Source organism: Gallus gallus, chromosome 1 (assembly GCF_016699485.2).
Source record: "Gallus gallus isolate bGalGal1 chromosome 1, bGalGal1.mat.broiler.GRCg7b, whole genome shotgun sequence".
Lineage (NCBI taxonomy): Eukaryota > Metazoa > Chordata > Aves > Galliformes > Phasianidae > Gallus > Gallus gallus.
In genome coordinates this window covers 177,473,573-177,491,758 of record NC_052532.1, presented here as the reverse complement: position 1 = coordinate 177,491,758, position 18,186 = coordinate 177,473,573, and the positions used below count along the sequence as shown (strand labels likewise).

Genomic DNA, 18,186 nt, shown 5'->3' with positions numbered 1-18,186 from the left:
AAGGAAATACACCTCAACTTTAGTGTGGCTTTTGAAACTGTAGCCAGTAGCAGCATTCATATCTGGCATCTGAAGAAGTATCAGCTAGGAATGGAAAGGTGAGTTGAAATACTGACTACTGAGATAAAGAATTTGTACAAAGCATGATGTCTAGGCAGTCATCCTGGGTAGAACGCCTGATACTGTTCAACATCTCCAATACTAGCCTAGATGGAAACAACACTGGCACTAAGCAAATTTATAGAAGCACTTATATAGGAGCATTCAGAGCCTTCTCTTGACACCTAGGGTCTATCAAAGACAAGCTTTAATATGACTGATACAGAAATGATTTAACTGTTGTGCTGCATGGTGACTACTATATTAAAAATAAATTAATTAATTAAAAGGAAATTAATTGTCATCCTTGCAGGCATCAGCCAAAACTGACAGTAGAGAGGTATGCTTTGCAAGAGTTTTATGATGATTTGATAATATCATGGCAAAATGGATGAAGAAATACCTGAGTGACCCCTGCAATGCCTATCCCAGTGAGCACCAACATAAGCACAAGCTTTGACAAGTCAAGCTTGGGAAAGTTGTTCTGAAAGCTCAGAATAGATCCTATTTGGGAACTTAATTTCTAATCAGAGAGAAGAGGAGGGTCCCATCTTTGCTACACGCCTGAAGCAGAGAAGCCTCACATAGGAATGCTGGTTGGTGGAAGTTCTGTAGATCAGTCTTAGTTACTCACCATCTTCAGTATCATACCCTCTGTCATCATGGTATTGCCATGCTGAACTTCTGGTGGCTGGTGAGGTGGCAGTGCTGCTGTAATGGGTCAGGTAGTATATAAGTGCATTTGTATAAATGTGGATATTGTTGCAATTGATGGGTTAAATACTGTTACAGCCATAGTTCATAAACCAGGGATAACTTCTGACATGCAGACAGAGAGAAATATTTGGTTTTAGGTGGATGTTGAGTTTGAGACACGAGCTGAGTTACGGCTGTGTTACGGCACTTACCTTTAGAGTTCTGGCACCTTCTTTAGAGCTCTGCTACCTTGTTATTATTATTTTTTATTGGATAGATGTTGCTCTTGATGAACAAGCATCCTATTGATTCCAAAATTTCAAGTTATCAATTTTATGACAACCTTCTAGCAAGAGAAGGCACTGATTTTAGTAACAAAGAAAAAACAAAAACAAAAACCTGATCCACATCCAAACAATGGTAAAAAACAAGCTCTTCTTAAACTGATGAGAGGAGAAACTACAATTTGAGTAGAAATCTATTGGAGAAACTTTTTTTTCCTGACAGCTAGATAAAAATCTCATAGAAAAATGACTGCTTAGAAATTACACTACTTGTTGAAAAAGAAGTACTACTTCTGGTTTGCAGAATTTGAGGATCAAAAAACCCCCTTTTTATCTTGCTTATCCCTTTGCAAAATAGAACTAGGAAGGTATGTAACATCTTTATAACAACATTTCCAAGCAGAACAGCGTTTGGATTTAAAACCACATATGGAAATTTTCCTACGTCCATAAACAAGGGTCCTGTTTGGTTCAGAATAAGGTCATATAACCTATATATGAACAGACATGCAATAGAAAAAAAATGGAAAGTACTTCTGCAGTACTGAAGTATTTTATCAAACAAACTGAAATACATTTTCATAGTAATCTGTGTTGCAATGTGATCTTATATTCACAATAATTAAAATAAGTGTGCAGCAGCAGAACAAGATGGATTCAAGCCCATTCTTTCCTTATAACTGTGCACAAAAAGATAGATTGGAGTCTTCAAATGGAAGTATACTGAGAGACAAATAGTGTACACTTTCTAATATAAGAGAAAATCCACTGCAGCACAGTTTAATCCAGTGCAGCAAATTTTCTGCAGTGCTGGCAAGCAAGTAGATGTGACTCAACAGCTACATTTATTTGAAACAGCACATAGGAAACACAAAGCCAAAGAATTCTTTGACACAGTAAGCACTTAACTTCATTCTTAACCCAGTTCTTTAAGTGTTTCTAACAGATGTTTTCAACATTACATTATAAATATTTCCCATTAGCTAGAGACTATAGATTGCATTGGTCTGCAGTCACTGCCAGGAGCTTGCTTTATATCCTTGCTTACCTTTTCAAGAAGTTTAAGTATAAGCGTATCACTGGCTGATGTCATTTGCTGATGACACATGTGCTACTCATTGGGAAACCACCTCTTTCTGGAGAGTGGGAAGTTTCTACTTATTTGAATAGCTTCATAAACAGAATTCTTATCCGAAATCTCTAAGCAGGCATCAAGTCTAGTAAAATTGACAAAAGACAGTTTGACCTGCAAAGCAAACTTGATTAAAAACTACCCAAAAATCTGTTACAAAATTGAAGTATTTTGCTGAAATTGTCTTGCTATAGTTTGGTGCAGTATGTTTGAATCAGTTCTCCTACTCTTCAGCCCTCATATGAAATTCAAGGGCCTCTGAGAGTGTCTGTGTACGTCTGTGCATCAAATAAGTGGATGGTATCCAGTAATCATAGAATGGCGTAGGTTGAAGGGAACCTTAAAGATCATCTAGATCTAACCTCCCTGCCCCACCAGATCAGGCTGCCCAGAATCCCATCCAGCCTAATCTTGAGTACCTCCAGAGACAGGGCATCCACAACCTCTTTGGGCAACCTGTGCCAGCACATCACCACCCTCTGAGTAAAAAATTAATCTAACAGATTCTGCTAGTTCTCTATCAGTTCTACCTCCTTCCTACCAGTTTTTAAAACACTAAGACAAACAACAGATTGTCCTTCAGACCACAGGAGATGGGTGGCACAAAGGAAAAAACATGAGATGCAAGAAAGGCCTTGTGAGAGGAAGGGAAGAAAAGGGGAAGGAACAAAACAGACTATCCCCTTCTGGGAAAACACAAAGAAGAAGTGAAAGGGACTCTTGGTTTGCCTGACAAGTCCACTTCCAAAGCTGTGGTATCTTCAAGCAAACACTGCTCTGAGCTCTAGCTCACAGATAAGAATCCCTCATCAAGAGCCAGAGGCTGTTCTTCCATGTCCTGTCCTACATGAAGGAGCACAGGGAAAGGTGTCAAATATTTCCAGCGTCCTACACCCCACTGCATTTCACTCTACCTTTTGAATTTCTGATAGAACATCTATACCTACCCTTTATCCTGGCTCAAGAATTATCACCCAATTTAATAAATTCTTACTGTTTGAATTCTTTAAGCTAGCTTGGCTCATTTTGACAGATCTGAGACACAAAGCAATTACAGAGGCCATGGTACCCTCACAGCTGGTGTTGTGCCACCCTCCAGCTTCAGCAAAGACAAGACGTTTTACAATATTGAAACATGGGTGGGTGTGACAACTGTAAAGTTACGCAGGTTTGTGCTGATTTCTCTCTGATTAACCTGCTTGTACCTGTCTTGAGCAGTAGACGCAGGAAAAGAAAAGAAAAGAAAAGAAAAGAAAAGAAAAGAAAAGAAAAGAAAAGAAAAGAAAAGAAAAGAAAAGAAAAGAAAAGAAAAGAAAAGAAAAGAAAAGAAAAGAAAAGAAAAGAAAAGAAAAGAAAAGAAAAGAAAAGAAAAGAAAAGAAAAGAAAAGAAAAGAAAAGAAAAAGAACTGCTGTAATAAGAACCTTTACAGTCCTTGAAGAGTGGATTAGCAGGTGATGGGTTGCAGGAACTGAAGCTATGGTGTGACCATGTCCTCTCTGAGCATCTGCATCACACTGCTGCAGTACACTCTCTTCCTGCCATTGTGGATCTGCTCAAAGCACTTCAGTAGTCAAAGACTTTTGTGAATACATAGAAATGAGATTAAATGCAGCAGGTTCTCTAAAGAGCTTTAGCAAAGGGTTAGACTAGGTGATCTCCAGAGATCCATTCCAAGCCCTGCAATTCTGTAATTCTGTGTGTTTGATACTGCAGCAAAACCCATCTACAGCTTAATCAGTGAAGCTCTTCTGTAAAAGCAGTTCGTTTTAGTCAGTTCTAAAAGCTTCATTAATGTCACTGTATTGCATCTGTGTGTTGACAGAAAGAGGAATGAGGATAGGAACTTAAAGGAATAGCACTCCTGTTACCATGAATTAAATTAGTACTACAAAATGCATGTAGTTAAGAGTAAAGTTCAAAAACTTCGAAGACAAAAGCTGGAGTGGAATTCTGCATTTCAGCTATTGTCTCGAAATATAATGCACAGATGATGTGAAGCTCCAACTGGCAGCAAGGTCTTGTTGTTTCAGACACAAAAAAATAAAAAACATCACGGCTTGGTTCTTCTGCAAAAACATCTATTTGCAGTAGACTTAAGACTTGCTGGAGGAAGGGCATACATCAAAATTTGAGAAGTAAATAGTGCAAGTACATAGTCAACAAGGGTCTGCTAAAGTTGTTAGTTCCTTCAGCTTGAGCATCTAAAGCTCAAATTTTGCAAACAGAGTTCTAAGTTGACCACAATTAAAAATAGCTAGGAACTATATAGATATTAAAGTTGAAGGTCAGATAACGTACTATACCAAAATCTTTGAGAGCCGTAATTTTTTTCTAATTGATTGATACTGAAATTAAAAATAAAAAAAGAAGGTGCCCATTGAGGATTCTGAGATATCACTGCACTGTCTAATGGAAAGTCAGTTTAACTGCAACTTACGTGAAAACACATGAACTGTGTGAAACCAAATGAGCAGAAGTCATTATTTAATTGGCATGAGCAGATATTTGTCATTTATGGTCTTGGTAGAAGAAAACCCATCACTAGGTAGTATCCGAGAGGCTAATATTGAATATAGAATTTTAAATTGTTGGCAGCAGGAATAGTGCTTACTGCAAGAAATCTGCCTATGTCAGAACAGATTGAACCGTTTGTATGTAATAGTTAATGTTTGTCAAATCAAAGCCTCTCCCTTACTATAACTCTTAAGTCTGATTTATTCAGGCCCATCTCTCCCCAATACCCAGTACCCAACTTGTGTATTGGCCCTGCACCTCTATCTTGAACAACCCACACAGAGGCTGTGTCTGACAGAGTTGCATGTTAGTGAGGATTCTGCAGATTGCAGTTCTGGATATGGAGGTTGTCATCTCTTCATGCATTGATGGTGAGTAATAATAACATTTCCAGTGATAGTTTAAGGCCCAGATAAACATTCATCTCCTAGGTTTTGTTCAGCCACTGTCAACACAAAGAACTCACACTGCTTTTCAGCTGTTGGCAAGATTATCCACTGTTCCCAGTAACATACTGCTATATGTTTAACACACTGTTAGGCAAGTGCATGAAGAAGAAAAGTTTCACTTGTTTTTTTTTAAAAACACAGTAGTGAAAGTGAAATGTATATGTAAATTGAAAGTCAGACTATGAATCTCCCAGGAACTATTTTTTTTAAGCAGTTTTCATTGATTTCGTGGGGATAATTCATATGTAAATGCATCAGAACTTGATACCTACTTATGATTTTGTAACTAAAGCAATTAATCTCACTGTTTAAAGTAGCATTTTTTAAGAAACAAATTCTAGATAAGTTTCAAACCCAGTGCTTATCTTACTGAAGACCATATGGGGTTGAGCAAGAATATGTCAGCCTAAAAAAAATAAAATTCTTAGAGGAATTAAATTGTTTACCTGTTCTTATCCTTGATCTCCATTGTCTCTTCTTCTTTGATATCTTCCCAATAGAAACATGAAGCAGATTCTGGATTTATAAATTAGAAAAGGATTTTTCAGTCTTCTTTTCTTGGTGGCTCATCACCTCCTCTTCAGTGGACATTGGAAAGCCAAACACAGCTTAGTTTTCACTCCATCCCTTCATTCCAAAAGACTGCTTTACGTCGCACCATCTACTACTTCTCCAGGTTTCTTCTAAAACTCAGTGGTAATTGTTCACAGGCCTTGCCTTTCTCATAATAAGGAACAGACTTAAGCAAGGTCTTGCTTAGTTTTTTTTAAACAGAATTCAAGATGATGCTTTTGTGCAATTGATTTCTAATAATTTTTCTGGTGAAGGTGTGGAAGTGCCACAGTTGCTGTTTCTGTTTTTAATTCCTTTCTTCTGGAAACAGACAAAGTTGAAATATTATTTGTGAAGGCCAAACTCTTGACTTGTCTTCCCCCTCACACATGCTAGAAGACACTTCTTAACATCAGCTCAGGAGTTCTGGAAGAATAGACACAGGAGAAAAGGGGTGGACCGTTAGTACAACAGAGAATTGAACTGAAGAGTGAGGAGAGTCATTTCCTCCAAAGGCATAGTATTCAGTGAGTCATGTTACTAATTATGAACTGCCTTCTGCATTACAGTGCTTGTAAGCACGTGAAAAAGACCAATGAGGTTTTCTGCTTTTCTTCCAATACAACATAAGTGCAATCAACACAGTAACTAGCATATGTAGCTGTAAGTACGCAGAATAACTACAAAGTTTTTCAATTTCTTCCTTGCATTGGTGTCTGCTAAAAAAGACTCTAGAATATATTATAACTTTGACATAAGATTATTCCACTGCAGAAAAGAACAGGCTGGGCAGAACATTAATGGGGAAGGGCTTTACCCTTCTACTCAAATGGCTTGCAACTAAAGGAAGAGATTAACTACCTTGCAGTGAATTTCCATAGGGAGAATTCAGAGTCTTCCCATCTACCCTTCCCAGCTGTACAGGTCAACATCCACCCTATGCTGCCCATACCATTAGGAGTTATTTCCTTCAAGCTGACACACAAAATTTTTGTAGCAAGAGGAGAGTTTATAAATGAGGCAAGGCATGTGCTGTCAGACAGCGGAAAACATTTCATTCAATACATGTACAAAGTTATTGCCAAAGGAAAGTATGTGTGAGAGAGTTGGGAGAGAGAGAGTGGTATTCCATTAATGTTCAGCATCTGTGCAAATGTAAACCTTTTCTGAGCCTCTGACAGTATTTGCAAGTCTTTATATAATGTGCAGTTGTGTATAACCCTCTTCAAACAATAATGCAGAGAGCCATTCTTTCCTGACCCAGAAAGGGAAACAACTGGATAAAATGCAAAAGGTAAATTAGTTTACTGTATAAGTATGATATTGAAATACATATGGTATAGGTGAAAGGAGGATAGAATTTGTGGGTTGAGGTTTTGTGGGTTTTTTTTTTTCCAATATTTAGAAATTTATCTCCTCAGTAAATAAGTATCAAAGGATATGGATTGAAAATTAATTTTGAATGCATGATCACAGAGAACATAGCTTGACATAACATGTTGCTAAATGGCTTTAATATAAAGTTTTCTTTCTAAAGATGGTAGCCAAACAAAAGTTCCATGATTATGAGATACAAACTTAAGCAACAGTCATGCAAATCCAGCCTCATTTGCACAGGTATGAAGGATTTCCTCTGGAATGAATGAAACTAGTGCAGCTTTGCTGATTAATGAGTCACCAATGGGAGGAGAGCACCAAGGAAAAGCATTTTGGTTGCAGTGGAAAGCTGAGCCCAATGGGGTTCTGGCACTCTGGTACAGCAATTGCTGGAAGACCAGGCCAGCTTATACTGTTTCCCCTAAAAAAACATTAGTAAAATCATACATAAAAAGCACTAGAAGTTGTTTGAGCAGCTTCATTTCTCTAGAGGAAGGAAAAAATAGGTTTATAATAGAAAGCTAATTATGATTTAAGAGACAGCCTCTCCATAATTAGTGAGTGACACATTTTCTCAGACAGTATTCTCTTTCGAGATTTGGCCTTTCAAAGATTGTCCTTTATTATGTTGCTGTGGAGAAGCTTTTTAACTGATTGTGATTTTGTGCATGTTTTTGCACATACCACTGTGCATGACCTGCATGCTGATGAGACTCTATCTAAATCCCTTATCGCAGTAAATCAGTAATTGCTATGAGTATTTGTCATAGGACACTGAGAATCCCTTTCTTTCAAAGAGTACATATGTGACTTGCTGTTGATGTGTTACGTGTACTAACATACCCTTAGAAAAATAAAAAATCCTTGTAGGATATTTAATGGTGATACCTTGGATAGGTCTAGAACTACCCAAGGGAAGATTAGGCTTAATTAATTGGCAGCAGATTAAGCTAAATCATCATATGAAGTGACATCTCTACCTTGGTAAATCATTCTGATAGTCTTTGAAGGAACTTGACCTTGCCTGCATGGATGTGACCACTTGGCATTATCAGTTTGCTACCAGATCATGTTACAATCCTAGAAAGATTCTGACAAAGTCATCTCCATATTGTGTCACATGGTAAGAAAGAGAGACAAACTGGCTGTCAGACACCAGGCACCAAAAGACCCTGGCACACTGACTTCCTGACCTTACTCTTCTTCACTGCCTGAGGTTGCCATGCAGGCTACTTTGTAACTTCACACCATATTCAGCCTCAGTGTCTGACACCATTCTTTCATTTAATTCATTAGCATAAACATAACCATGTCTCTCTCCTAGAAAATAAGTACAGTTACAAACATTGCCTACATCAGTTTTCTATGATGGAATTCATTAGCTTTTAAAAGGAAACAACTTCTACTGGAGAATTTTGTCTTTATTTGAATTTTGGTGAAGGGAAGATGTTTAGTAGTCAATCTGTAAGAACAATCTTCAGTTTTGCGGATGCCCGCAATTAGTTGTAGATATGAAGCCATAGGTATGGGTCCTAGGATGCTGCTATGCAAATGCTTAATTTTGCCTGCAGCTTAACAGACATAAACAGTCCATATACAAAGGAAATGGAAGACACTTTTTTTTTTTAATTAGAATATTTCATTCTCCAAAAACACTTCACTAGTGAAGTGTAAATTGAAGGAAAAATGTACAATTCAATCATATCTCATGAACGTGACATCCAGCTGGATTCTACCATGAATGGTTTTAACAGCAAATACAGGGAGATAGCACTGTTACACATACTAAAAACTTGCACTCCTGTGTATTAAACTCATGAGTATAAAAAGCATCACTTTAAAAGGAAAAGAGCAAAGATATCTGGCAAAAGTGAAGGCTCACAAATCAATGCTAGCAGAGGCAAAACCAAGTTCTCCTGAGGTCTAATCTCAGATCTCAAGTATTATGATGTCATCTCAGAGCTAATTTGTAATCTCCTACATGCCATTGTAAATACAGAATGGCTCCACTGTTTTACTACATTTCCACCTTTTCCTGGATTTATTAGGCAGGAGCATATGACAGGCTTAATTCTCACAGTTTTAATCCTACTGTATGCAATAGGGCTGAATGATCCCAGATCCCTGGCTGCAGCATTGGTGCACAAAATGGACTGTCAGTTCTTTGTGCAGCTACACAACTTCCACACTGTGTGTCATAAATGTGAACTCTAACGTGAACTTCAGAACCCTCACTGCTGCATACTGTGGACAGAGTAAGGTAAACATGCAGAATAGCCTACAGAAGTTTATACAGAAGTAAGCATTTATGAAAACTGACATATGTAACTGTTCAGAAAATTTGAACTCTAGTGTTTCACTCATAGAGCATTAAAGACAATCTGAAATAGATTTTTATAGAGCTTGCATTCCTGAGAGAGCAGATAAGACTTGGGGGGGTGGGGGGGGAGCGGGAAGACCATACAAATATCTGAGAAAATAGACATGTCTTTAATACAAATTGTTCCTGTCTATGCATAGTATAATAGCTGGGTTTGAAATTTATTTCTATCAAAGGTGAAACTAAATTCAAGTCTACCACACAACTGCAAATATGACACAAATACACTAAGCTGCTTCTCAGAGATAGCTGTCCAGTAGAAATTTGAGACAGACCTGATACAGTGTAATATGATAACATACCATCAAACTAGAAATGTGGAAGTAGAATAGATGTGCCCTTAATATGTTTATTGTCTAGACAGCTTTGGTGCAGCCAATTAACTGAAATGTGCAGTCCAGGCCACCAGTAGATATAAATCAGTGCCATCACACAAGTGTACACTTCTGCGTTTATACTGTTGTGCACAATCTGGTCTTTCATTCTCTCATTAGCACATATAATTTTAAGAGAAGAATAAACTAAAAGCATTCCAAAATGCCAATACTTGAGTAGTATTGGCATCAACACCATAGACACTATTGGTATTATATTATTAATGCTAATTAATTATTAATGCCTCTGATTAGCGTCCTGTAATTAGTGGTGTTCCCCAGGGGGGTCAGTGCTGGGTCTGGTCTTGTTCAACATCTTGGTCAATGGCTGTGCTGCCATTCAACAGGACCTGGACAGACTGGAGAGTTGGGCAGGGAGGAACCTAATGAGGTTTAACAACAGCGAGTGTAGAGTCCTGCACCTGGGGAGGGATAAATGCATGCATCAGTACAGGTTAGGGGAATGACCTGATGGAAAGGAGCTCTTCAGGGAAGGAACTGGATGTCCTGGTGGACAACAAGCTGGCTGTGAGACAGCAGTGTGCCCTTGTGGCCAAGAAGGCCAATGGGATCCTGGGTTACACTAAAAAGAATGTGGCCAGTAGGCCATTAGCTTCCTCTATTCTGCCCTGATGAGGCCACATTTAGAATACTGTGTCCAATTCTGGGCTTCTCATCTGAAAAAAGACAGGGGTCTCCTAGCAGGAGTCCACTGGAGGGCTACAGAGACTATTAGGGTCCTGGAGCATCTCCCTTATGAGGAAACGCTGAGTAACCTAGGTCTGTTCAGGGGAACAAAAAAAAAAACCCAAAACTTGGGGAAAAAAAAAAACAGAGGGGATATGATACATGCTTCTAAATATCTAATTGGAGGTGGGAGGCAAATGGATGAGGCTAGGCTTTTCGTAGTTCATAGTGATAGGACAAGGAGTAAAGGCCTAAAACTTGAACATAGGAAGTTCTGTACTAACATGCAGAAGAACTTCTTCACGGGAAAGGTGATAGAGCACTGGAACAGGGTGCCCAGAAAGGTTGTGGAGTCTCCTTCTACAGAGATATTCAAGACCTGTCTGGATGCCTACCAGAGCAACCTTTTGTAGGGAACCTGCTTTAGCAGTGGGGCTGGAGTTGATAATCTCTTGAGGTCTCTTCCAACCCCTGCAATTCTGTGATTCTGTGACTCTAATGATACTATCAAGGATAAAAATGCTGCACTATTGTTGATTTTTATGGAGACAACAGATTATCAGTAGCTGAAAAAAAAAGTCCATGTCTAGAATGTGATGATTTTGTTAAATATTTAACATATGAGAAATGGGAAAAATTTTGTAGCCATTGATTTTTGGATCCAAATGTTCTTGTTTGTGCCTACCCCTTGCAAGGCTACACAAGCAACAGAGAGCAGCAATTAGCCATCTTAGATCCTGTGGTGTAGTAAATGAAACTATGGGACCTGCAACACCATAGCTGTAGTTTTGTAGTATAGCAGGAATCCAATCTAAACCTCCTCTGGCACAACTTGAGAACATTTCCTCCAATCAAGTAAGACTTATTTCAGTTTTATGCCAAAAATTTATAAAGATAAACCACACAGAGCAGAGGACCGTATTTGTCTCGAAGAGTTGTTACAGGCAGCAGGCTTTTTCCAAAGAGCCTACATTTGAGGGGCAGCTTAAATAACATTGTGGCAGTGATCTGTGAGTCCATGAATTCAGTCAGTGATCCAGACTGTTTCTGAAAGTTGTTAGGCCCCATTTCCCTACAACTTCCAAGGAGAGTATTTGTAACGCATTAGATCAAGCACATATGGCAAGCCAGACTACTGTACAGAAAGTTCTGTATTCATGTCTACCTTAACAAGTACACCAAGAACCATTTGCAAAAAGGAAGTGATCACCAAGATAAAAGATTTAAGTTATGCAGTTTTCTCGTAGATTGAAACCAAAACATTTTAGTTCAACAGTCATATTTCCTCAGTGGTTTCTTGAGAAGTTCAGAAAAGCATGACTTATGAATCTTGGAATCAATTGCAGCTGCATTCAGTATTACCTTTTTATAGCAAAAAACAAAACAAAACAAAACAAACAAACAAAAAAAACTTCACTGTTACTGAAAGAAAGACAACAACCTCTGGCAGCTGACAGTGAAGTTGGGCAATAATCTCAAGAGGAAAATTTGGGTGCATCTATAGCACATACTAGAAAACAGTTCAGAGTTACCTGATCAAACAGAGAAGCTGCTAGCTCCAAAATCAGATGGAACAGAGCACAAGAACCCAGCAGTGCAGCTGCTGCAGCAAGCAGAGCTGATAGCCACATGGTCCTCACTATGAAGCTCGTACCTCCACACAGCTCAACACTACGCAAGGACATTAGGCTTTGATCACCACTACTCCAAACCATGGAACACAGGAAATTTGTCTCAAGGGCCAGAAAAAAAAAATGTGCAATAGATATTCTCAAGAACAATACAAATGTCATTGAAATTAAATATATATATATATCGATTCTTGGCCAATTTCATCTCTTTCTTCTCAAAAGGCACGAGGGAAATGCAATCCTCAACAAGTAAATGTGCTTAATGTATGAATTGTAATACTTCATTTACAGGAGAGGTGACTCAGGAAGTATGATTGCATACATCAGTATGAAAGCTCTAGAAATGGTTTGTAATAATACGACCAATTTGCAGTTAGACTCTGTGGGATTCAAATAATCTTACAGTAACTGTCTGGGACTGTGTGGCTGAACTATGTGTAAAGAATCCCTTAACTGAGGTCTGATGAAGTGATCTTAGACACCCAATGTGGATGTTTCAAAGTGACTTCTGAGCAACACATAACAGCTGGAGAAAAATAAGGCTTGGCCAAAAATAGGCCAAGCATTTAAATGCTCATCAGAACTGCTGCTCTCCAGAAACCCAGAGGTGTGAGGACCTTTCCTCTGAAACTGAAAGCAGTAGGTGCCTCACGGGGGGACAAGCAGAAGGAGAACTAGCCCTGCTGAGAGTTAGTTCTCAACCATTTGATGAGTTTTCCAGTGAAACAGGAAACTGAGACTGCCTGTAAACCACAATGCAGAAATTAGAAGAGCTCTGCATTAGCAAACCAATAAAACATGAACAATGGGGTTATTAAGCAGAGAAAAAAAATAGCAAAAATATGGATTATGGCTTGACTGCACAAGTTGAGGCCATTTAGAGATACCCAGCTTAATCAATAAGTCCTGCTTGCTGTAAACCAGGATGCATTTAGCTATCTCTGGGCTAAAAGCAGCAATACAATTTCTGGTACCTGAGCTTGTCTGCACCGCCCACTGCAGCAACATATCGATCTGTGCAGCCTTGCTCGTACAAGAGTTCATGAAATACCTGGCAATGAGTTATTTCTCATGAGGCCCTGGTGAGAAGCCACATTAAGAACAGGATAGGAACAAAGCTTTAGTACAGAAAATGCATTTCAGAATAAATATACCAGCTGTAATACAAGATCAGAAGTGGTCAGTCAAGTGTTGAGACAACATGGTTCTCCAAAGCAGAGCGAGTATCCTCTGGGATTTCTTTCCCTTCATCTTTATTTTAATTATGTTTTGTTTGGATTAGTAAAATCGTTCTTTTAGCTACATAAACAATATTCCACAAGCACTTTTCTTAAGTAGGAACCCAGAAAACTCAGCACCAAATGTTGGTCTCACCTTGACTCTTGTTTTGTAACATTACTCCTAGCTGAAATACAAGGGAAAACAGATATCCTCTGTGGTCACATAAAGGCACTTTACTGTGTTGTACACAAAAGATCATTATAACAAATGCATTAAGTCTGTTGGTGCCCCGACATACATTTTGCAGATACTGATTTAGAATGATGTATTTATGTTATTGTTTGTTTTGGATGTTCACAAATAATTATTTGTCTATGTTCAAATGTCTAAAGCAGAAAAAAAAAAAAAACAAATTTCAAACAATCAACATATACAAGGAAAGATACATATACAAGGAAAGATATCCCTTCACAGTTTTAAAAATAAGTCTGATTTCATCTCCAAGTGCAAGCTGAAGACCTTGAATACTCAAATCCTCCTAAAATGAATTGATGCCTGGCCTCAGAGTTACCATTTTCTGAACACCATTGTAGCCTCAGCTATCAATATGAGCTGGCCTTGCTATCTTCTCTGGCTGAGCATCTTTCTCTTTGTTCACCTTGCAACACAGCTGCCCAGGAAGGAAGGTGTCAGCCTGCCTTTGGTATGATTAAGTGTCTTTTATTATTATTATGATAGTTACAATGAAAATTGGAATAATTGGCTTGTCGCAGTGGTTCGAAAGTCATGAGAAGCAGAGCTATTTCAAGTGGTGAGTGCATTTATTTCTCTCATTAAATAAGTATTCTTTATTATATGGAAGTTTTCCATTCTGTTACAGGTATTTGGTTTCAGGCACGATCAGTAATCATGAAACACTGATCTGCAGCACATATGTATCAATGTGATTTATTTATTGTATGAATGTGTTCTGCAACATCTCCTTCTTAAGGCTTGAGGTAGATTGAAATTCTCAGACACACAATTCAGAAATCTGCATTTGACTGACAAAAGACTGATGAGGAAATTTCAGACCTTCAATCTACAGATTATCCAAAACGCTGTTTGTTTGCTTGTTTTTGTGGAGGGGAAGATACTAACAGCTCTTAAAGCAGTGCTCAAGAGATCAAACCTTCTCGTTATCCTGTCCTCTACTACTCCTAAAAAAATCTTTTCTTGTGTTGAGTCACTGGAAAGTTTATGATAAGATAATCTTGATATCATCATGATTGCCAAGTCATTCTCTACTTTAGACACTATGAGATATGCAGACAGCCTTGGTCTGAGAGATCTCCAGGTGAGACAGGTATCTGTAGAGCTGACAACCGCATCTGATGAAGCTGAGCTCTGATTCATCATGTCAGGAAGTATGTAGCAGTTCTAGGCTACAGACCATGTACAGTGTACCACCTCACTGAATGATGCATCTTCTACTCTGCAACAGCTTCCAAATGACTTCTGGACCCAGTTTGAGATATGGTCTTTCTACTTAGAAGGCCGCATGCACGACCAGTAATACAACTAATACAACAGAGGAAGTAGCATTCCCATCTCTTGTTAGAGTTCAGCACTGGGACCAAGATGACACGGCTAGTAGGAAAAAAAGAGGCGTGGATACTAGAATTGCCATAACTAAGGTAGGCGTTGAAGTTAACCCTCCCTACATGGAAGAAATCAGATTACCTCCATCCAAGAACTCTGGAACAAAAAATTGCCATTTTAGTAGGAAATATTTTTAATAAATCAAACTGATGTTACCACTTCATGACTGGAAAAAGTGATTTGGGCAACTGCACATCCTTTGTGCAACATCAATAGTGTGCAAGGCTTTAGAAAGGAAATAATAATTAGAAACATGAAAAAAAAAAACCCACAAAGTGAGTTGAAGTACAAAAATTATGCAAAGTCAACCTAACATATTCCATTGAAAAATTATTTAGCAGAGAAAGGAATTGGCATAAATCTCACCTTCCGAAGTTTAGAAACACTGAATACTTTGAAAACTATTCATTAAGTAAGAAAAGATTGAAATATTACAAGAATGGTAGATACAGTACCAGCTGCATGGCAAATGGTAGTGAGAAACTAAAGACATTTCCCCAGAGACATGACTGATACCGCAGGGACAGCTAAGGGAATCAAAACCCTATCCTTTAAGCAGAGACTAAGAGAAACTGTCCTCTTTAGCCAAGCAGAATGAAAGAGAAGATAGCAGAGAAAAGGTAAGATTATTTAAGTCTAATAGGTGGATGAGCATAGGCAGGAAAGAAGAGCTATTTAAAATACTAGAAGACATGGATATAAAAATACATGTTTAAATTTTCCCAGAATAGTGAATGAATCAGAAAAGCAGTGAGGTTCCCAGGCAGCCCTCCAAGAGTAGAAATGAGTAAAGTATTGGCTTTGGAGACTGATCAGCTTTTATCCAAAGAAGGATCTCACAGCCTGTGACATCAGAGCACTGCTCCATTCCTGGACATCTTTTCCAATCCAGCAGTGCACAGCCAAGCCCTGGAAATCATTTGGGACATCTAAGCTGACAGCATCTAAATTTGAGTATCTGGAAACTGGCAGCTAGAAAAGGGTGGAGGAAAGCTCTCAACTCTGAAATTTACATCTGCCCTCTTATTTGGTGGTTACTGAGTTCACTGACCTGTGGGTCACTGAAGACATACCTAATTTCTCCATCAGAATTGGATAAAATGAAATAATCTTCCATGGGTAGTTTGGGAATACCTTAGTGGCGGCAACAAAGCTTTATTTTAAAAGAGAGCTCACTCATGCATCTCAGATTTGCTAAGCGTGTGAGTATAAAGCAAAAACAAATCCATCTTTTTGGCATTAAGTGAAAAATGTTTTAGTATAGTCTAAAACAGAAGATCACTCCCACAGCAGTGTGTAATATGATGATCTGGCTTTTAGAGAATGATGATACGAACAAATTGCAGGCTCAGTACATTATCTAGCAACCTAATATAGATAAGTTTGTCCAGTCAGCTGGCAGGGAATTTCAATGTTGATGTTGATTTTGTTGTGTTTGCCTTGTGCCCAGACATAGCACAGAACTGCCTGATTTCACACAGGAAGCAAAATATTTTGTAATAGGTATTTGCTTGTTATAGTTGCATAAAATTATCAAAACTAAGATAAAGGTACTTCACCCGTAACTGTTAGAAGGAATCAAGTAATCAGCAGCAGTCTAGAAACACATAACGTCCATCTAAATGAACAGGCCTCAGCTGCAAAAATGAGGACCTTTATTTTTGACCAGACTGGTCCTGACCTACGGAATGTATATATAAACTACACTGATAGCCAGTGCTTCTTGTGGAAACAAGGGAGAAGCCCTCTTCAGTGCCATCCTCCCTCTCTGAAGCTCTGGAGTCTGGCTGACACGGAGACAAAACCATCAAGGCCAAGTACATAGCATCAGATTTACCATAATGTATACTTAATGCTTGACCAGTATGAGTGGTTAGTACTTGGTATTTAGATATCTAGGTGTTACAGCACTCGAGTACAATGTTCCTTGGCCTTCTTGAACTGTAGAGACTTTCTTGTTGTCTCAGAAAATTCCTAGAACAGTCATTCACAATTCCCTGATAACAAGAGTCACAATACCTAGTGCCTAGCCTAGAAACATTCCAGAAACAAGTACAATACTCATTACAAGTTACAGACTTGCCAGAACACCTCAATGGCTAAAAGATTGACTACTTTTCATACTTCATTACCTAAATAGAGTTCTGTGGGATATTTTTGACAGAACAGTAATGCAGAAAGGCAAGGAGAAAATAAAGCCATCTCCAATTTCCTACCGATTAGCACCAGCTGGTAGTGACATATGGCCATGCTGCACAATGTGGTTTCAGACACAAATTGTAGAGTCCATCATCATCATCCTCACTTGATTCAGATTGGTATGTAGCACCCTTTGAACTTTTGTGGGAGAAAATACTGAGAGATTCAACTGAAAAAACAGATACAACAGAAAAATACATGGGAATGTTAGAGAATGTTATTATTAGCCAACTGTAGGGGGATGTCAGCCTCACAGTGTTGAAGAACAACATGCATTAGAGTGGCAAAGGCTTTGAATGTAAGTACAGGCAGTTCATGCTTAGGAAAAGTGTAGAGTAGGGCACCCTTACTCTGATGGAAAGTCTGTAAAATTGTGCACAACAGCTTGTGAGTCAGTATCAGCAGGGAGAGATAAAGGCATAGAAAAAGATAGTATAACATTTAAGATCCAGGACAGACAAAACATTCTGCAAAAAGATAAAGTCAGAAGCAGCAATATAGCAAGGCAGAAGACTTGGGAAGAGTTCTCATCCCATTCATAAAATGCCATTTATATTTTCTGAAATGTGCATAGCCTTTAGACCACCTTGGACAACGTCTTTCTTTCCATCTTGGAAATATATGCTGCACATACTGACTGTGTCTACACCACTACAGCCCTGTACCCCAAAAGCAGGACTTAGTCCCTTCTCTAGATGGTGCTTATTCACTCACGTGTGTTCAAATTAGGACCATGCCAGATCTGGGCCACAGACCCAGTGTGCAACCCTGATCCCAGGTCTCTTCTCTGCCCCACGTGGCAACCCTGTGGTCTTGAAAAGTTTGGATGAGGGCCCTTTTTAGGTCAAAAAGGCCTGAAGTAATGACAGTGAAGTTGTACAAAAATCCTACTTTTGTAGCATAAAGTTATTCTCACAGAATTAATGCTGTATACCTTCACAACTCCTGT

At 38.6% G+C, this 18,186-nt stretch overlaps 1 protein-coding gene across 1 annotated transcript in view; it reads right to left on the bottom strand.

Annotated features, from left to right (window-relative positions):
* The window catches only part of SACS (sacsin molecular chaperone), a 58,375-nt gene that overhangs the window by 33,896 nt on the left and 6,293 nt on the right, over positions 1–18,186 (bottom strand). Inside the window, exon 2 of the mRNA XM_004938796.5 lies at positions 5,622–6,153. Within this exon, the coding sequence (XP_004938853.2) occupies positions 5,622–5,644 (23 nt within the window). The 5' untranslated portion in view covers positions 5,645–6,153. The remainder of the gene's footprint in view (positions 1–5,621; positions 6,154–18,186) is intronic.